This window comes from Carassius carassius, chromosome 18, assembly GCF_963082965.1.
Source record: "Carassius carassius chromosome 18, fCarCar2.1, whole genome shotgun sequence".
NCBI classification, from domain to species: Eukaryota; Metazoa; Chordata; class Actinopteri; order Cypriniformes; family Cyprinidae; genus Carassius; species Carassius carassius.
Window position 1 is genome coordinate 18,066,441 of NC_081772.1, and position 22,210 is coordinate 18,088,650.

Genomic DNA, 22,210 nt, shown 5'->3' on the forward strand with positions numbered 1-22,210 from the left:
ATGAGTCCGTCACCCTCCACTTTCCATCAGTCAGAATGGATTGGGAGAGCGACAGACCAGAAAAGGGAAAAACACAAAGTGTTCAATTAAACTCTACAGGGTATCCTTTTCTCCTAGCTCATGTGTCCCCAAAAACAGCCCAGAGCACCAAAATGTAGGTAAAAGGCAGAAATTACGGTTGAGGCAGTAAAAAAGACACTTACAAGCTCCCACAGAGACTTGAAGGTCTCTGCGTATAAAATATTGAACAGCTACTAACACAATTCTGTCTCCCAGAGCTGTCTGCAATTAATCTCAGAAAAAAGCTCAATAGGAGGTGCAAAGACTGGCTACTCATTCTCACCAGCAGAGGTCGATGTTCTCAAAGCATTCACATGTGATGGCTTTGCTCAGTTTGCTGGTGAGTCTGCAGCAGCTGAGTGCAAATGGATACATGAATGTGTATTATTTGCATAAACCAATAAATTCACAAATATAATAGTATAATATTAATTATGGATCATAAAAGCAGATTTCAGTGGCAGTGAAAAGGTCAACGACATGTGATTTAGTGAATGCCCAGACAATTACAATCTGTGTTAAATAACTGTAATTGTTATGAGAGATTCCAGGAATCTGTGTGAGTCTTATACAGTATGGATGCCTTGGAACTTATTGTATCATTTGCATTTTATAGTGCTTTGTTTTTGGAATGATGAATTTTAACATGCATTTCCATAAGATGACAGCATAAAACTGATGTTTAAGTGATTCTATTTGTAAGATAAAATATGAGAATAAATGGTTCACAAACAAAGTGTGAGTGTAGATATTTAAAATGTATTTTCACAGTTCAGATTATTGCTATTAAATTACAATTAAAATATAAAACATATAGCAAAGTATCACATATGGCACAGAAAAAAGGCAATTTTTTCACAAAGATTGTAACCTGTACATTGGAAACCTTTACTGTGGGTGAAAAAAACAGGCTACTTGAGCTTGTTTGTCAGAAGATTAGACAGGAAAGGCACTAGCAAAACCTAATGAATATATTTATAAATCCAGATGAGACATGAGTTATTTGCATTCTCTTTAGTATATGCAAAGATAAGCACATATTGCAAATATGTGGAATGATAACGTTTAAATATTAAAGATTAAATATCATAGTTTAAATATCATAAATCTTAAATATTTCAATATATAACTGCATATTAAAACATAATATAATATGAATCATATTTAGATTAAACATTATTCATATTAATAATATAAATAATATAATTTGAGAACAAAAACAGAAAAAGTTAGAACTGCAATAGCAATACAAAACCAATTATATTTGTGGAATTATATATATATATATATGTTAGGTAAAAACTGTTAGCCTGAATGCACTGTAAGTCGCTTTGGATAAAAGCGTCTGCTAAATGCATACATTTACTTTTATTTATCATTTGAAAACTCTTTTTGTTCATGTGAGCTTCTGATGAGGTCAGTCCTATGCCTCCCGCTGTCAATCAAACAATGGCGTCATGCATCCCCAGCGTTTCCGGTGCAGGTAGGCGGGGCTCTGCTATCCCGGGTCTGGATTCTTCATTCGGGAGCGCTGCTAGACAAGGATGAATACGAATGCAGCCATATTCGGCTCCGCAGAGAAGCACACCGGCTAGCGCAGGCTTACACGCAAGGATTCGCCTACTTAGAAAAAGCACCCACACCCGTTTTTTTGTGGGCGTGTTTATATAGGTTAAAGGTGCGTGTATTGCTTCGTTAGGGAGTTTATAATTGAAGATTTCCAGTTGAGCGGAATGAGCGTCCGGTCATCCTGAGATTCGACGGGAGAAAAAAAACCGACACATCCCACAAAGTGGAAAGTACAGATTTGTCCGGATTAAGGCAAATGGAGTCGACAAGGCCTCGGGAGTGAGGAGGGGGTGGAAAGCTGGAAAGCAGCGGACAACAACCGGGTTAGGCGCATTAGGGCTGCGTTTATTTAAGCACAATGTTGGGCACATTTTGCTAGCTGGCTAGCTGGATGGCTGGCTAGCTTTTGGAGTCTGGGACTTCAGTGCTCCACACATATCAGCCAGATAAATACGATTTGTATATATTTATAAAGCTTATCCTCGGGTTATTAATCTCGACAATAGTTGTTTTATCCTCTCTGGCTCTGGGAGTGGTAGCCAGGCCGCTAAACTGGTAGAAGATGTCTGCGAAGGTGCGCCTGAAGAAGTTGGAGCAGTTGCTGCTGGATGGCCATCAGAAAAACGACAGGTCACTGAGTGTGGAGACACTGCTGGATATCCTCCTATGTTTATACAACGAGTGCAGCAACTCGCCCTTAAAACGGGAAAAGCATGTGACGGACTTTTTGGAATGGGGTAAGTTGATGTGTTTGGGTGTAAGTTACTGACTGCATTTGGGTTTAGAAATCAGTGCGTGTCCCTTTAAGACCTGTTTATCTGTTATTACATTTGCCTTAATCACCCAGCTGACTGCAGGCTATTGTCAAAGTTGCTGCCGTGACATTTGCTCATGGGATTCCTGGCCTTGTTGTTTTGACAATACTTGTCATCTAGTTGTTCCAGCTTTAATATGTTTCAGCAAGGATATATACATGTTTATGGATGGTATAAGGGAAATGGATGCATGCTACCATTGAAGTTTCATCTGTTCATGGCTTTATAACTTTTTGAGGGGTCGTTTTAGAGATGTGTGTGTGTGAGTGTGTGTGTGGGTGTGTATATATATATATATATATATATATATATATATATATATATATGGTGTAGAGCCCGACCGATATGGATTTTTGGGGGCCGATGCCGATATTAACTCGAAAAGAGCCGATTTATAAGCCGATATTTTGATTTTAAAAATAATCTGGATATTAGACCCATTTCCTATAAACTGCACTTACACAACATTCAATAGCAAAATATCTGCCTGTTCTATGTATGTGGGCTGTATAAATCATTTTCCAGAATGGATTATGATAAAAAAAAAGCCTTAGATTACAGTCTCAATGACTAAACAATTGCACATCAAAAGTATGTATTTTTTAATGATCAAAAAACAGTCTGGTTTTAAACATTTAACACTTTTACTTTCTTCCAGGTGAAGCTGGTTTTAACAGTCTGTGTGTTTACTGTAAATAAATTCTAATACTAAAGTTAAAGTATTTGCAGAAGTAGTCCCACACTTTGCTGCTACAGCATTCACATTTTTCAGCCAGCTTTAGGCAGAAAGAGAGACAGAGAAAGAATAAGCATGTGTATTAATAATATCACCATGTATTATTACTCATGTCATCATTAGAATTATAATAATAATAAACTGGGATCTCCTACATAGGCAAAAATGAGAAATATATATATTTTTTTTTTATTTGTCAAGCAATAGGTATTACCTACTTATATTTAACAATATTATTTCAACATTTTCCTGTTATGTCTGTAAAGCTGCTTTGAAACAATATGTAAAAAAAAAAAAGCGCTAGTTCAGCTCACATTTATTTACATGTCCCCTCTGGTTTAATCATTTCTGATGCACCTACTGTAGTTACTGTAACTACACTATATTTGCTCTCACAGAACATCGTCTTGCCTACTATTACCGGAAGATTACGGAATCAATTCGAAGTTGAATGGTTAACGTTAGTGTCATGAACACACCGCTGTCAATTTTGAGAAGAACCACCTTCAAACAAGTTAATAGCAAGCATTTAAGGGGCCTGCTAAAAAGGAAGCTATTAGCGTTAGAGTAACGTAACCAGCCTGAATTCACCAAATTGTTCTCTGGACCTGAGGGGAGCCTCTTCTTCCTTGCTTCTCTCTTAATTCTCATCAGCAGGACTAGCGCTATCGCTCGCTTCTTACAACGGGACAGATACATGTTTGCTGCTGACCGAAAGGAGGAGGAACAGACTATGAAAGAGCTCCCGCTAAACGTTTTTAAAACTCCGCCTACGCCATAGCGTAGCGTAAATCGCGTTGTATCTGAAGGGCAACGCTGAGCCCAGCGGCAAGCGCCGTGCATACCGCGTACTGTGTGAAAGGCCCAATTACGCGGTCATTATGTGGGAAACACACCGCAATAGAATAAGAATAAGTTAAACGCTAACGTTATAGTTTGACCTCCTATTAACGTTCGCGCTCTTCCACTGATAAACATGGTATTAGCTTTGTGGCTAATCTAATATAGCAATGCGTTAGCGGCTGTAAGTGATGTTACAGAATATTTAGAAGTGATAATGATAGGACCGTTAGCTAGAACTACCACACAGTTTTTATATACAGGGTATGAACTAAATCTACAATCAATCGAACGACAGACTCACCGTCAAAACAGTAAGTTACATCTCCTTCATCTCCTTGGCTAATCGCTTTCTTCTGTAGTGGACTTCTGGCGCTGTTGTTAACTCTGGAGCTGCAGAGCTCCCTCTGGTGGGCACACTATGCAACACTCATAACATGAGTGAAGCATGAGACTCTGTTTCTCATGTTTCATCGGCCGTTATAAATGCCGATGCCGATTTAAATGCAATTAGCTTATATCGGCCGATAATATCGGCCGGCCGATATATCGGTCGGGCTCTAATATGGTGAGGGCATAAAGCTCATCCTTGGGGTGAAAAAAAACAATCAGTTTTATTCAATTTCAGACCCATAATGATCAAAATATGCAATTTGATGCAGGCATTATGTATTTTTTGTATAGGCACAAAAAAAAAACAATGAGATGACTTTCTGATTGCTTTTTAATGTATACCAATGAGTTTTACAACCGTGTAATAGACTAGTTACATAAAATTCATGTCATTGTCAGTTGCTACTCTATATCCCTGAAATATATGTTTTATATTAGATTATAAGATAATATTTCAATGCTACATTTTATAATCAAAAGTCTGTTGTTTTAATTGTGGGGGCAGAACATATAATAAAATGCAATACACTGGTGATTGAAAGATAAACAAATGTTCCTCCAATGCTTGAATTATTATATTTGATACATACAATTTTAAAATGACTTTACTTAAAACATATATAAATAAATGTATGGATAATCAAGCAAACCTGAATGACTTCAGTCCAGTAAATATTCACCTAATATTAACACCAAATTAAGCTCTTGCATTACTTTATAAATACAATGATTAAAGATTTCACAGCAGAAAGTCACATGAACTCCACCCTAGGGGCGGATGTTTTTAAATTATAAACTGTCAATCAGATGATTGAAGGCATGTAGTAGATTCTGTACAACAGGTTTTTTAGGAAGCTTTGCTCACATGCATAATATAGAGACCTTAGAAGTACATCTAATATGACACAGTAAGCTTTATATGATTAATCAGATATTGCTGATAAATGTCTGGAAAACCAGTTGTTTTCAAGGGCAATGTTAATCTTTCCCTTTAAGTGGTCATTTGATGCGATTTAAATGTTTCCTTTCTCTTTGGAGTGTTACAAGCTCTCAGTGCATGAAGAAGATCTGTAAAGTTGCAAAGACTAAAGTCTCAAATCCAAAGAGATATTCTTCGTCAAATTTAAGACTAAAATGGCTAATTCAAACATGCACCACATGTCTATGTCACTATGTGGAAATATTTGCGTAATGTTCACACAAAGAAAGAAGCTGTGGTTTCAGTACCACAGTTAGTGTTGAAGCAGTCATGTCTAGAAGAAAGCAAAAGCTCTTTGTTTGTTTTTTTCCGAAAGTAGATGTATTTAGGAAGCTTTAAGATTACTTGCAACAGAACAGCAATGCATTTTATGGACGACTGTTTCATGTACCTAGGAGAGGAGGTAATTCTGACTTTGCTACAACACTCTGGTGCTTCTGAATCAGTTACTGTATGTTTGTTTTGTTATTAGTTTAAGTATTTGCTAATGAATGTTCAAATGCTGAGTTTTGCGCGTCGTGTGTGTGTTACAGAGAGAGACAGGGTCACATCACAGTGGAGTCAGCTGTCTTAAACATCTGTGGCTTGTGTACTGCAAACACATAAACCTTCATCACTGTGTCTGTCACGTGACTCTGTTCCCCTTTCAGGCTTGAACTGATGTAAAACTAAGGACATTATTAACTGTCTTTACATTTATTTTGAAAGACGAAGCTCACGATTATGGAAAGGGGCGTTGCATTTCCAACGAATGTTCGCGGTGTTCGGCCAATCACAATGCACTGAGTCAGTTGGCCAATCAGAGCAGACTGCACTTGTCAGAAGGAGGGACTTTAAGAGTTAAAATTTATACAGGACTGCAGTATAGGGCAAATTGGATTATTTGCACAGCCCTGTTGCAGTAGGTTGGATGTTCGATTTTGGGCTCTTCCTGGTCCTTTTGATAGAGGTTGGTCTTCACAGTGATTGGATTCTCTGTCCTGGGTGTTGGGTTGACGTCAGTAATAAGATTACACCCCAGTGTGTGTGCTCCTCTAAAGACCGCCAGTGTCCTTGTGCAACCCGTCACTAGCAGGTGCCACCTCACATCCCATCACTGTGAGTGAGCCATATGACCCAATTTCCAGGAGTCATAAACTCCTCTGTTCTTCTGTCTTGTTCTGTGTTACTACAACACTGGTAGGCCACACTTTCTTATGACGCCCTTGATTGTGGAAGTTAATGATTTTCATGGAGGATGTTATGCTGGCGCCAGTTAAACACAAGCAAAGCAATAACATCATTGTAAAGTGCAGTAATGGCAGAGTGCTTTCCATTTTATAAAGTGCTCCTTGAGTGAAAATCTTATTATAGCCACTTTTAACTGTGGAATTGCAGTAAAATTGTCAATGTACCTTTTCTGGTAAATACCATATCTGCTATTCGCACATGTTTTCTGTCTTGTTATTTTTGTCAGTTTTGTATTGCTACTGTTGACTAGAGATGCACCGATTGCAATTTTCTAAACCGATTCCGATGTTTTTTTCTTTTCTAAGAGCTATAATTGGCCGCATATACGAACAAAAATCTATTTATGCAATGCAAAGTTTTATTTTCATAATAAAAAAGGTAAAAAGTCAGTAATAAAATAAGAACAAATAAAAAGAAATTGCTAACAACAGCACAAATAAATGCAATAGAAAAAAGAGACAAGCACTACTTAACCGGAGCTAATGAGATGTGTGTGAGAAAGAAGAGAGATGAGAGCGAGAATGCACGACTGATGTGTCATTGCCTGTGCCCCTGGTAACAAAATGGATCGGCTCGAAATCGGAAAAAAGGGAGACTGATCAGTCGTTCACCGATATGGGCCAATCATGAGGAAAATCAGCCGGTTCCAATCCCTGGCCAGTCGATCGGTGCATCTCTACGGTTGATACATCAACTCCAAAATTGTGTTCCATCTCTGTGATGTAAGTTGCTGGAAGTGAACGATTGACAGTTTTGGTGGTAATCTAGTAAGATAATAAGAGAAGCTCTAACTGTAGTCCATTGACTGAGTTCTTCATCCACTGATATAGTGAGAAGCTTAGTTTCAGTGTCTGTCCAATTTGATGACATTTAGATAATCACTTTTTTTTTTGACTCCTGCTACATTTGTTGAGTAATTGCGTTGGGTTTGGAATGACATGGGGGTAAGTGATTAATAACAAAACGGTCATTTTGGGGCGGACTATCCCTTTAAGTGAGCTGATTGATCGTCATTTTGAAAATGGTTGCTGTTAATACATGACCTTTAAAAAAATGGTATTAAATGTATAGAAAAGGCTGCATGTGAATGCATTTAGCCAGTGTTTAAACTGTTTCAGAGGCATAAAACACAGTATTTTGATTTAGGTGTATTTTTTTTTTCAGAATAAATAACATTTTTGCCATTTACAAACAATTTTGTGTCTGAGATCCCTGTGGGATCTGCACCTCATTATCACAGACAGACATATTGACTGCTCCTAACATTCTGCTATTGACCGGATTTGTTAGTTCACAGTCCATCTTGACTCACTAGGGCACTTTTCCAAGAGAGGACAAGCTCTGACTGAAGAAATTTCTCCTCAGTGTTGCACAAGCAATGCTAATGTGAATCTGAATTAGTGCACACAAATCCATTTTGTTATGTGTAAGAGTTTGAAAAGAAGTCAATCTTGGATAGTTCATGAATGTAGTGCATGCTTCTAATAACTATGTTTATAATAGTGCTGTCTTGCAAAAGTATGAGTAGAACACTTATTAATCATTGCAGTGCCTTCACTGCCTTGGTCCTTTACTCAAATCCTGTGCATGTGAGCTCTCAAATGCAACACAATTAGGGATGCACCGGTTGACCGGCCATAAATCGTTTTTGGTCTTTTTTCGGTAAGTGCGCCCGCGTGCACAGACTACATTGTAATCGTTCGCTATCATGTAATTTGTGTGTAAGTATTTCGAAATCTGTGCACAGGACACAGGCAGCCGTTCAGCACTGGAATTACAGAGCTTCATGTATGAGGCACAGATAGCAGGAAGCGGACAGCCGTTGTTGTACTGGCGCACAAATAAGAGGCCCTTTTCTGCGCGCACTGAAGCTGCGCGAGCGTAAAAAATATAGATGTGAATCATTACCCTAATTTTTTTTTTTTTTTATTGGGTGAATGAAACACTCTGCATCTTTGTTTTATTCGCACCAACATTATTTGATTTTAACATTTTGGAATAATGTTTTTCATACTTTTATTTAGTCTCACTGCTAAAGACCTTTTTTTTTAAAACCCAATTTAAAAACTAAAACAAATACTGAATGCTGATTAAGAAACCTCTTATTGAATGTGTGTTAATTGTGTTGTTTGGATTGTAAAACTATGCAGTTGTTGCCTTTTAATTTCACATGGTTACAGTTAATCTTTTCATTTAAGGCCAGTTCTATGTAGTTTAAAACCAATTTAAAAACAAAAGCTAAATGCTGATGTCTGTACCATCTGAGTTTGTATTGAATGTAGGCTACTTACTGTGCAGTTACTGCCGTTAATTTCAGATGGTTACGGTTATTGTTTTCAATAGCCAAAAGCCAGTTTGGCCTATTAAATACCAAATAAACATCTTGTATATGCACACTTTCCTTCTTTCTTGTTTGTTGCTTAAAGATAAAAAAAAAAAATCGGAAATCGCTATCGGAATCGGCCAGTTTGCTTGTAAAAAATCAGTATCGGAAGCGGTCATGAAAAATCATGACCGTGCATCCCTAAACACAATGCTATGAGCCGGCTTGCCAAAGTCATTGGTGACAGATAGAGCAGTATGAAGGGATGGCCATTTTTCACAATTATTGTATTTAAATATTTGGGCTCAAAAAAACAAAAAAAACAATATTTGTTTATTTAAATGGCCTTCAAAGAGAAATTATTATAGATTATTTTTTTAATAATTACGTTTTATTGCCATTTCTGAGCATGCTTACGATTAGGCATAATACATAACAATGTTCTACAACAATGTTACAGTATATCTTAAGGTTTTTTTTTTTGTTGTTGTTAAAAACGTGTAAACAAACAACAACAAAAATATGTATATATTAATAGAGAACAAAAGAATTCGGAAAAAGGCCTGCCTTCTGAAATACGAAATGTGCTGTGATTGGTTAGCTGGGCCAGTGTGTCTTGTGATTGGCAGCACTCTGGGCCTAATCGGGAAATGTCATGCCCCTTAGGTGCATGTGAGCTTCAGTGTAAATATTTAGTCAAAATTGAATCAATTTGATCATGATTTAAACCTGGATGATTGTAACCACTCTAAGTCCGTCTGCCTTGGGAAAGCTAGTGTGTCTCTGACAGTGATAACACTGGTTTCCTTCTCTTGTGCAGCTCAACCAGGTCTCGTCCCATTCGTCGACATTTGTGTTGTAGTCCAAACGAGTCGTTCGTTGTAGTTTTTGAAAATTGATTTCTGTTAAATAAACTTTGCAGCATTCCTACCTCTGCGCAGTAAAATCATCATCCCTGAAAGCTCCCCCTTTAAGGAAAATGCATAGCCTATGTAAGTAATAGGCCTAAAATAAAAATTTGTTTTAATAATTATTGAAAAAAAATATATGCGAAATACGTCTGACTTAAACAATTAAGATAAAAGATTTAAAACCGAAGTGTTGCGATGCTCCATAAACAAGTTCACAGAAAGGGAAGGATGACAGCGTGCATTCCGTTGTTTGCTTTATTTTACAAGAGCACAAATCTTCTGTTTTTCATTGTGAGTGTGCACAAATAAAATTAAACACTTTTGTGGATTATATCTTACTCCAAAAAGTTTTTTAAATGTCTCAGCTCAGTTCTATCGTGCTGGCCCCTCGCATGCACACATATCCACATATTCTAGCAATTCAAACTTACATCACAGACTGTTCATTATCAAAATAAAATACAATCAACCAAACACATAAAAGGTTACACTGGTCCGTTTAAATAGACCTTAATATACTGATCCACTCTGCTGTTATGCCAAGGACGTTTTTGCTCATGTGAAGAGGATGATCTTTTCTGTCTATATGAGAATGCGTGTAAAGTACAAGCCTAGTAGTTTACATTTATAAATAATAATTTAACAAAATACAATTAAACAGAAGCTGCGATAGTCATGCGTATCTTTCAGTGAAGCACGGTTCTGTGATCAGCAGTAAAACTCGATCCAAAGGTCAGAGTGTGGTCTCTCAAAGTATATTTACAATGCAATGCCTTTTTCACTGCTTAGAATACTATGAAATATGTTGCGTGCCTTATTCTGTGTAAGAAGCCACATCATGTCATGGAAGGATTTATTTCAAACACTGACGTTGTAAAGTGAGTTTGGAGTAAAAATATCTTATTAAATGTGGTATTTTCACATGCTTTCAGAGGGAGCAGCATTTACTACACAGAGCCGTAGTTCACTGAGGAGCTATGCAAACAGCTGTTATTATCGCAAATAATTTCTTTGATTTCATAATCGTGCAATGAAATCATTTGTGATTTTCTTGCATAACTTGTCTTGAACTATTGCTCTGTGTAGTAAATGCTGCTCCATTTGAAAGCATGTGATGATGATTTACTTCTGATTACAGAACTAACAAAATGCACATGAAAATCGCATTTGATTAATCGTGCAGCCCTAGCCTGAACACACCTTGTTTTCAGACCAGCACGCCCCTGAGTGCACAAATGGGCGCTAATGCATTTGCTATTTAAACCACGCGGCGCAGGACGGGAAAATTAGAACTGTTTCGTGATGAAACTAGCAAAAACACTTGCGCTGCACCCTGCGCTGCATTGCGCTGGGTGTATGATAGGGCCCTAAGACTCCACGTAAGATAATTAGGGTCCAGCCTCAGATGCCAGATCCTGTCAGAAATGATCTATTTTGTCTGGTGACAGAACAAGTATTTGGCAGAGCTCTCGATAACCAAAACCTGTTAACAGCAAGTCTTGTCTGGTGCCCAAAAATACACAAAATGAGTGTTTAGCAGTCTTCTATCAGCCAAGAAGTTGACCAGAGAAGAGCAGAAGCAGTAGATGAAGAGATGATGGTAAAAAAAAGAGCAGAGTTTATTGTACAATCTTAGTTGCGTATGTCTCATTGCTCAGACAAACACCAACTGAACAATGTTATATCAACTGATTTACTCTCTTATCTCTTATTCATACTCACAATCATGAGATTGAACATGAAAATGCATAAGCAAGAAAAATAAGATAAGATCTAAAATATTAAAACATAATAATAATAATAAATTATATAAATGGTAAAATTATAAAATAAATTTTTTGAATGACTAATGATTATGAATGATTATTTGAACAACTCAAAACAACTCAAATGAATGGACACACACAGTTTGCATTTGAGGATCCTTAGATCCTTCATCACTGATTCCCTGCTTTTATGGCAGTAGTAACATATAGTGTTTTTATTTTTCAAATAATAATGACAGTTAGAATATTGGACTATTGGTGCACACTAGGGCTGGGACAACGCGTCGAGGTCATCGATGACGTCGACGCAAAAAATACGTCGAGGCAAAATATGCGCATCGATTCGTCGACCTGTTTTTATTTCTCTAAAAAACTTTTGCAAAACGTTTATCTTATGTGCGCTGAATATACGCGATGGCCGGATCAACATTCTGTCCAACGTTATATAACCAATCCAGGGGTTTTTCTGCATTGATCTTTTTTTTTGGCGGCTGTCAAAGCCTTATATGATCGGTGAGTGATCTGTGCTGCGCCTGACAGGACGCGTACGAGAGAGAGCCCCGGCTGTGCGCACGCACTCACAGTCTTCAAACAACAGGAGCGCTTCTTGCTCTCTCTCTCCCTCGTGCATATTAATCAAAATCATTAAACACGATAGAAAAAGGGCGAAACACCCAAGTTTCACGCGGGCTCGCGCACTCACAGTCTTCAAACTACATGAGCGCTGTCTTGCGCTCTCTCTCTCTCCCTCGTGCATATTAACCAAAAACATTAGACACGATAGAAAAAGGGCGGAACGCCAAAGTTTCACATGGAGCATTCGGTGATTTTTTTTTTTTCTACATGACAGGCTGCTGGCTCCCACTGTTAATTTTTATTTTTTATTTTTTGGAAAAGCATTCTCTGTATTAGCTTCAAGCCCTAAAGTTTACATTGGTTACTGTATTCTTTCAATTGCTCTTAACAAGTATTTTGGGTGAACTTTTTTTATTGAATGCTAAACATCAAGTTGTTGTTGTTTTCATCTGAAAGAAGAACTTTTTTTCAGTAAGCTAGGCCCTATGTGTTCAGTAAGCTTGTTTCAGTAAGCTATGTGTTTTCAAGGCTTCAAGGTTTTATTGAATGCTATCTCTATACAAGTGCAAAGTAATGCATTCTTAGTCAGTCTTTTATTTTGTAATTATAAGAGCAATAAACATATATTGCAATGTTAAGGAATTCATGTTTTTTTCATTCAGATATGTAAATCAACATGTATAAATTGTTAGTAGTCAATTAATGGGGAGATAATCGAAATCGAATCGGTCTGGAAAAATTAATCGTTAGATTAATCGATGCATCGAAAAAATAATCGCTAGATTAATCGTTAAAAAAAAAAAAAATTTATACCAGCCCTAGTGCACACCCCTTGTGTATGCAGGTGTATATTAGTGTTGGGCGATATGGTCATTTTTCAGATCGTCATATCGTCAGCCTGTGAGATCGATGATACACGATATTATCGTAGATGGGTGGAGCTAGAGAGAGACTCTTTGTCCTTGTCAAATCATAACTATTGAGTGTTTTAAACCGCGCAGGTGCGCGAGAGAGGCCTATGGAATCACCAATAATCGAAAAAATATACTTTCAAATAGAGCCCGACCGATATGGATTTTTGGGGGCCGATGCCGATATTAACTCAAAAAGAGCCGATTTATAAGCCGATATTTTGATTTTAAAAATAATCTGGATATTAGACCCATTTCCTATAAACTGCATTTACACAACATTCAATAGCAAAATATCTGCCTGTTCTATGTATGTGGGCTGTATAAACCATTTTCCAGAATGGACTATGTTAAAAAAAAAGCCTTAGATTACAGTCTCAATGACTAAACAATTGCACATCAAAAGTATATATTTTTTAATGATCAAAAAACAGTCTGGTTTTAAACATTTAACACTTTTACTTTCTTCCAGTTGAAGCTGGTTTTAACAGTCTGTGTGTTTACTGTAAATAAATTATAATACTAAAGTTAAAGTATTTGCAGAAGTAGTCCCACACTTTGCTGCTACAGCATTCACCTTTTTCAGCCATCTTTAGGCAGAAAGAGAGACAGAGAAAGAATAAGCATGTGTATTAATAATATCACCATGTATCATTACTCATGTCATCATTAGAATTATAATAATAATAAACTGGGATCTCCTACATAGGCAAAAATGAGAAATATATATATTTTTTTTTTATTTGTCAAGCAATAGGTATTACCTACTTATATTTAACAATATTATTTCAACATTTTCCTGTTATGTCTGTAAAGCTGCTTTGAAACAATATGTAAAAAAAAAAAAAAAGCGCTTGTTCAGCTCACATTTATTTACATGTCCCCTCTGGTTTAATCATTTCTGACGCACCTACTGTAGTTACTGTAACTACACTATATTTGCTCTCACAGACACATTCACAACAGACCCGTATATCTTCTCCTCTTCTCTTTGTGCAGTCTGAATCAAAACATCGTCTTGCCTACTATTGCCGGAAGATTACGGAATCAATTCGAAGTTGAATGGTTAACGTTAGTGTCATGAACACACCGCTGTCAATTTTGAGAAGAACCACCTTCAAACAAGTTAATAGCAAGCATTTAAGGGGCCTACTAAAAAGGAAGCTATTAGCGTTAGAGTAACGTAACCAGCCTGAATTCACCAAATTGTTCTCTGGACCTGAGGGTAGCCTTTTCTTCCTTGCTTCTCTCTTAATTCTCATCAGCAGGACTAGCGCTATCGCTCGCTTCTTACAACGGGACAGATACATGTTTGCTGCTGACCGAAAGGAGGAGGAACAGACTATGAAAGAGCTCCCGCTAAACGTTTTTAAAACTCCGCCTATGCCATAGCGCAGCGCAAATCTCGTTGTATCTGAAGGGCAACGCTGAGCCCAGCGGCAAGCGCCGTGCATACCGCGTACTGTGTGAAAGGCCCAATTACGCGGTCATTATGTGGGAAACACACCGCAATAGAATAAGAATAAGTTAAACGCTAACGTTATAGTTTGACCTCCTATTAACGTTCGCGCTCTTCCACTGATAAACATGGTATTAGCTTTGTGGCTAATCTAATATAGCAATGCATTAGCGGCTGTAAGTGATGTTACAGAATATTTAGAAGTAATAATGATAGGACCGTTAGCTAGAACTACCACACAGTTTTTATATACAGGGTATGAACTAAATCTACAATCATTTCACATGACGAACGACAGACTCACCGTCAAATCGCTTTCTTCTGTAGTGGACTTCTGGCGCTGTTGTTAACTCTGGAGCTGCAGAGCTCCCTCTGGTGGGCACACTATGCAACACTCATAACATGAGTGAAGCATGAGACTCTGTTTCTCATGTTTCATCGGCTGTTATAAATGCCGATGCCGATTTAAATGCAATTAGCTTATATCGGCCGATAATATCGGCCGGCCGATATATCGGTCGGGCTCTACTTTCAAACATACTGATAAACTAACGTTAAATATAAAAATACTGTATTTAAAACAGCTAGTTCATACATAGTCGGACGCAACTGTCATATCGCATGTCCGTATAGGGAAGTTATCAGTCTAAATGTTCTGCAAAATCAGTCAACGGTGAAAATCAATAGTAGATTTCATTTAGAGTCCAGCAGTTTAACACTACTATTGGGCATAAACGAACACGTTAAATATAAAGTATTTAAAACAGGTAAGTTCATATATTTGGAGTAAGTTGAGTTGAACTGATGCATCAGTCATACAGCGCTCTGGACCACGCGCCTCATGACGAGTCTGACGCACCATCACAGAAACAAGAATGAGATGCATTCTAACATCACTGTGGCATTAAACTCAGTTAGTGAGGGCTCGGTTAAAATATTACACATATAAAGGCCGTTCAGATTACTTGTTAAAGTTCAATGAAATACCTTTTATCTGCAGACGATGTACGTCTTTTTGTGGATGGAGACTTTGTAACGGCCGAAACTATGTATTTTGCATGCATCATATTATAGTGCGGAGTGTATGAAAATAATAACTAGGCGGCAGATTGAATTTATTATCCATAGTGGTTCTCACATACTCCTAAGTCATCACCACATAGTGCGTGTTATAAGTTAAGTGATCAGTCTTTAAGAGAAGGACTACGTGAGAACCACTATGGATGATAAATTCGCTCTGCCGCCTTGTTAATTATTTTGTCTTTACCGAGCACCAACCTCCTGCTCTCTCTCGTGAGGCCAATAAGGAAGTGACTAAAACTGCAATTCATCGACTGGCCGCTTGAGGCTGGCTGCAAAAGGGAGTCAGTCCTATAGACTTCCCATGTTAGGGTGTACTCACACAAGGCACGGTTGCCATGAACCGGGCCCGAGTATGATTGTCCCCCTCCCCACTCCCCCTCTGGCCTGCACTCACATAGGAGGGTTTCAGCATTCGTGCCGGAGCACGCTTACGTCATTATGGTGCGCGACGGTTTCGGGATAAACAGGAAGAGCGGCGCTCTCTGAGCACAATTGAGTCCATCGCTCTGTTTTCTTTGTGGATAATTTTGTGTCGTTTGGTCCACGGTGGTCCACAGCCCTCTCACAGCCTGTTGTTAAACAGATGTGTCGCCTTAGTGGCGTGAAAATTTTCACGTAATCGTGCTGCTCGTATGAGGAGGTTTGCAAGGTACCAGCTGAGCTTTTGGAGCGTCGCAAAACCGCGACGCCACGCGTCCTGTTCCGTGCTCCACCACGGTTAGCGCTCACACTGCATGCGAACCGCGCCCGAGTCCAACTGAACCGTGCTCTGGCCCACCTCTTCCAAGCGGGCCAGGGCCGGCCAATCGAGCCGCGCCCGGGCACGGTACGGAGCACTCACACTAGTCAAACGAACTGCGCTTTGGTGGTCAAACGCACTCGGGCACGGTTCAAACTGGCTAGTGTGAGTACACCCTTAAAATGCCCAACTTTACAGCAGGAAAAAACATGTTTACAGCCTGGTTCAAAAAATGATTTTGGTCTAAATAGCTAATTTTGCCCTTCATGACAACTGTGAGGGGGGTGATTTTTTTTATAACTCATCCGTTTAAATTATATTAAGACTTAAAGTTCTGCATAATTAAGGGCGTAGCCACTTGAGTGACAGGTGGATTGCCGCTGCTGACACTGCCGTCGTGCTAGGTGGGTGTGCCTACAGCAACTAGCTCCCGCCTTTTTGCCCATTTTTTATTGTCTGGGAGAGTCGAGCGGTGACGTGCTGCCAAGATGCCGACGGCCCGCTCTACACACTTTAGGCTTCAAAAACACACTTCAGGAGTCTACGGGTGACGTCACGGACACTACGTCCATGTTTTTATACAGTCTATGGTCTTTACTTTATTTGTGACGCCAAGAAAGAGTTAATCTCTCATGTTTGAGAAGAGCGCGTTGCAGTGTAGCAGCCATTAAATGTGTGTGACACCAACTCCTCGTTTTCTATCTCTTTCATTTCATGGATTTATGAGTTATCCAAGTCAAAGCGGACAATTTCAGTGACTACAGGCTCTAATCCTCCTGCGCTCACGCGCGCTGTGTGTGTGTGCGTGTGTGTGTGAAATGCGGTGCTGAAGTGAAATAACTGGGCAGTTTGATAGCCGAATTATAATAAGCAGCCTAATAAAAATAATAGTTGTTATTATTATTATAATCTAATACATTAATATAGGTTATATAGGCTCAGATAGGCTCAGATCGGGCTGTGTAAGCTTGGGTTTTGGCCGTGTGGTCTGTTTACAGGCCCTCTTTGCAGCTTTGCAACTCTTTAAGTCTTGCACCTGCTGAGATTTTTTTCTCTGCCTCATTTTCAAGACATTCCTGTTTGCCGTTCTGACACGCACACAGTTTTAAAGGCCTTGCCAAGCATTTTGCTTTGCTTTTATGATATGTTCAATATCATTATCCTTGTTAATGAGAATATCCTCAAGTGGAGCTGAACTGTAAAGTTTTGTTGATCTTTTTTTTTTTTGTTAATACTTTCTATAGTGTTGCCTAATTTAGACCCTCATAATGTTGTACATTAAACCACTACTCTTCACAGCAAGATCAGCAATTATATGCTAATTAGGCAAACTAGTAAACTATTCATGGTTTGAGATGGTTAAATTTATTGCTAATGCTAAAAGATGTTCCCTGCTGGGTGTTGATATGAAGTCCACATTTAAACCTTTTTTTTTTTTAAATACATTTTTTATCAACCAGTGTATTTCATACAATGCTTTACCATTGTGCTGCTTAATATTTTTGTAGAAACTGGGATGCATATTTTTTTTCTGGATTCTTTGATTACAAAGTTCAAAAGAGGCAACATTTAAACAGCCTTTATGAAATAGAAATACTTTGTAACATTATGAATGGCTTTACTGTCAACTTTGGTCAAATGAATGTGTCCTTGCTGAATAGAAGTAATTTTTCAAAAAAATCTCTCTGACCCCGAAGTTTTGATCAGATGTGTATTTTGAAAATCACCTGTCTGGTTTTCACTTAAAAAGACAAAAACACACTCTAACAGCAAAGTAATGGGTACAGCAGATTCATGGTCCACTTTTATACTCCGTCTGTGACACAAAAACATCTAAATCAATTTCACGACACAACCTAGGCTGAACAGACCAATTCGTCCAGCCCTGGGTTATGATTCACTCTTAACAGGAGGAAATGAGCAAGCTGCAACTCCCATTACATTGGAAATGTCTGGTATGTCCTCTGCCCAAAACTAGTTCTTTTGCCGCCTGTGAACTGGACAAATGGTCTGTGTGAGGCATCTCTCTTTTCATAGCACAGGCCACCCTGAATCGTTGCATACCACTCTGACATACTCGGCGTGCAGCTTTAGGTGCAGAGTCAGGACAGGGCTTGTGTCAGGAATGCCTTTCAAAACAGACGTTGTTCACTCCTGAACTTTACAGATATGCAGACCGCAGTGCCAGGGATTTGAACGCATCGTAATCCATCACACGTTTTGCAAGATGAACATTTAAAAGGGTAGTACATTGTTGCAGAGTCGCTGTCCCTCAGGATTGAAGTCACCTGACCCAAAGCGGTTGCTGGACTGAAGAGAATTCCAGTCATTCCTGCTAATATCCTCCCTCAGCACAAGGCATGTGTGGGCGATCTCCCCTCCCCCTTACTTCCCCTCCTCTGTTTTCAGGCCGACGGCTGCGAGCATGACCCAGATTAGCTGTTCGGCTCTCCTGTAAAGCCGTGCCTATAGGCACGAGGCCTCTACATCACGTTGTGACGTACAAGTGCACTTATTGCAAATCTACATTGTTGTGAACTGTGGCACAAACTGTTCTGGAATATCAACCAGCTTTTTGTTTTCACGATCTGATTGGGGGTGAAGGTGAACAGCAGGCACAGCCTTCTCTTTTCCAGATTTAGATGTCATGCCCGAACAACTCCAATAAATGTTTTCGCCTCCTCCTCTAAGCTTCTTTTGACTCGCCCAGAGAGACGATCTGCCATTTTTGTCGTAACCCCAAAGCACGTTCTCGCACTCCCTCTCCGAATTTCGCAATAATGAATGTTGTCTTTTATTCCTACTCTTTTTGACATGTTGCAGATGCACTGTTCCTGTCAGCTTGTTTCTAAGCCTGCTTTGTGCCTCAGGAGAATAAAAGCCACCCCACTGAAAACTTGACCTCAAAATAATTCAATACAGTCAGGTTTCTCAGGTTTCACCTCTCTGTATCTGTTTTCGGCATAAACCAGGATCAGTTTTTATGGTTGAGGTTTGCTAAGACTAAAGAGCATATTTGATTGATCTATCCATTGAAAATTTGCATGCATGCATGCACCATTTTGTCTAGGCAAGACTTTCAAGCGACACACCTAGTCTTGTTTGATGGATGTGACTTGCGTAAATGTCTGCCTCAACAGCTGAAGACGCAAGTAAAGAATGACACAGAGGCTCCGTCCCTGAGACGTCTCACTGACCCATTCATGCCAATGTTGGTGACTGTTACCGTCAGTCCAATTGTGGTGGGAGGCCACATTTTTCCCCCTTGGCTTTATTTTTGTCTTGTACATCTTCATTATTGTGTAACACCAGCAGAATTCTGGTTAAATGTCCATATTAGGATTTCAGCGGCTATTGCTGGATCAGCTATGACAATAAATGTTGTAATCTTGATGTCAATGTTGTTTTAACTTTTAACTTTTAGTAGTGCTAAAATAAACAACTTTGAATCAAGCGATCCTTGCAGGAGCAGCTATTGTGGTTTTCTGCTGTTGGATAGTAATGTTTGTGGGTAGTTTTTGCCCTCCATTCACACTGATTAAATCAAGAGCTGTCTTGGGTTATCCTGATTTTGGTAGGTGTGATAAGTCTGTACCTTTTAGGCCTGTTGTAATTATTGCATAATCAACTGATTAGGACTACTGAAGAAAACCATAATTATTTAATAGAATTTATTATGCATTTGTGATGCTTCGTATTTTGCCATAAAAAAGTTACATTTAATATAATTGTATCTTCTTTGTGGAGAAAAATAGATTAAGGTATATATTCAGATATAAAGAATACAATGTAAAATGTGCTTGCAAGACCCTATTAACTTTAGGATCAAAAGGCATAGTTTTATTGCTATGATTCACACATCTGCACTGCATAAATCTTTGTCTTTTATGTATGTTTTAATACACCCTAAAGTGACATAAATACATCTGGTTAAAGTTACTGTTTTTGGTTTATGACTCTTTGTACTGTACATGCATCTGGCAGGTCCTCGGAGGAAGGATGATGGTAATTGTGGTTATATTGAGCTTTCTCGGTGTCCTATTATCTTATTTTAACCCACAGAAGGAGAATTTGTGAATTGGGTCATAAGTGGAAGTTGTTTTTTTTGTTTGAGCTGAGCAGTTTGTAGAGATTGCAGGTGCTATGTGTAAAATTAAGTGTGGATTTTGAATAGATTATTCTAAGCATAAAAAAAGCATCAACCTGTTACCACAAGAGTAAGATTTTGCTAGGCTTTACTAATGGATGCATATGAGAGATACAAAAAACTTACTACAGGGTATGTCTGTAACCTTCATTTGACTTGTGTCAGAGAAAATCTGAACCTGAAAAACAAGCCTAGAGTTAAGTTTTTTTTTTATTTCCCTGAAGGCAGTCTTGAAGTAGATGTTGGTTGTAAACCCATGTTAACCTTTCTGCCATCTAACGTGTCTCCATATTATCCAGATGAGAAGCATCACTCCAGCCCACCTCAAAACTAGGTGAGCTAGTGTGATGGTCCAGCACCGGTCTGCACGGCGGTGAGTCTTTCAGCAAGAAGCTGCCAGTTAATGGCTGTTTTGGTGGGGGCTGGGGTTGTATGGCAGCTGGTGCAGGATAATGGATTAACCCGGGGCGAGGCCCTGATGCTTTTACCTCCTGCAAACAGCCAGACTGTCCAGCAGTCATCAGTCCCTCCACGGCTGCCTCTGAATGATTTCCTCATCAATGTTTAATAGGCCATTTAGTGGCAGTCAGGCTTACTCACTGATTGAGCCCATCAATAAGGCACTCTTCATGATATTGACCACACCACAGTCAATCCTTCAAGAATTGTCAAAGATTATATGTTGGTCTTCATGTGGTTCTTAATGTTCATGGTTTGCACATTTAGTTAAAAGTTAGAAGTGTTTTTTAAACAAACTCTTGGAATTATACAGTCGTTTTTAATGGAAGTGTCATCAAGCTACTTTCAAAAAAAGTATGCATAATGTTGAATTTTTTTTAAAGAATCCTTAAAAAAACATTTTTCAACATTGATAATAAGAAATGTTTCTTGAACATTAAATCTGGATATTAGAATGATTTCTGAAGGATTTTGTGACACGGAAGACTGAGTAATGATGCTGAAAATGTTGGATGTGTGTGTTTCATTTTTTAATTTATTTATATTGAAAACCACAGCCATTTATCGGCTGTAGTATTTAAGTTAAATGATCCAGCATGGTCATAGTTCAAAGGGGTCATAATGCAGCAATGGAAACTTTCAGACGTGTCCAATGACAGTTTACACTGGTACTACGGTTGCTATCATGCCATTACCAGATCATGATCCAGAAGAGGTCTTTTTTAAGTTCTGCCTTGTCCTTGGCCAAGTGGCTTAAGCAGATCACCATACACGTCTCTCATTCAGTCCAATTGATCAGGGTTAATAAAGTCATGAACCCACTTGGAAAATCACAGTTGTGCCAGTAGACGGTCTCCCTTCCAGGCTGCAGTTGTGTCCCTTTAAAGTCTAGTTTGGATTTTTAATGCTTCCCCTGGTGATCATTCCTTAAATGCTTGTTCAAAGCTACGGCACAGACTTGCTCTAGCATTTTAAGTATTCAACCCTATATATACCACTATATATATATATTTTTTTAATGAAAGCTGAGTTAGCAGTGATCATCTATGGCTCAATGGATCTGTAGCTCAGAAGTGCTGTGTTCTGAATCTCACGACACACTGTCTGGGAAACTTGTGCCTCGTAGTGATAGCAGCCTCCATTTTCTTCTCCCCGGCTCCTGTCTGCGGTCTCTGAGTGAATGCGCTGGTTAATCACTGGATAAAGATCTTCAT

General features: G+C 38.7%; 1 protein-coding gene across 4 annotated transcripts in view; it reads left to right on the plus strand.

Annotated features, from left to right (window-relative positions):
- Positions 1-1,533: 1,533 nt before the first annotated feature.
- Positions 1,534-22,210, plus strand: part of LOC132092598 (serine/threonine-protein kinase MRCK beta-like) — a 72,702-nt gene continuing 52,025 nt past the window's right edge. Inside the window, exon 1 of one of the 4 annotated variants that reach the window (XM_059498897.1) lies at positions 1,534-2,366. In XM_059498897.1, the coding sequence (XP_059354880.1) occupies positions 2,192-2,366 (175 nt within the window). In that variant the 5' untranslated portion in view covers positions 1,534-2,191. The remainder of the gene's footprint in view (positions 2,367-22,210) is intronic. The other 3 variants (XM_059498898.1, XM_059498899.1, XM_059498900.1) reach the window with 3 other exon arrangements.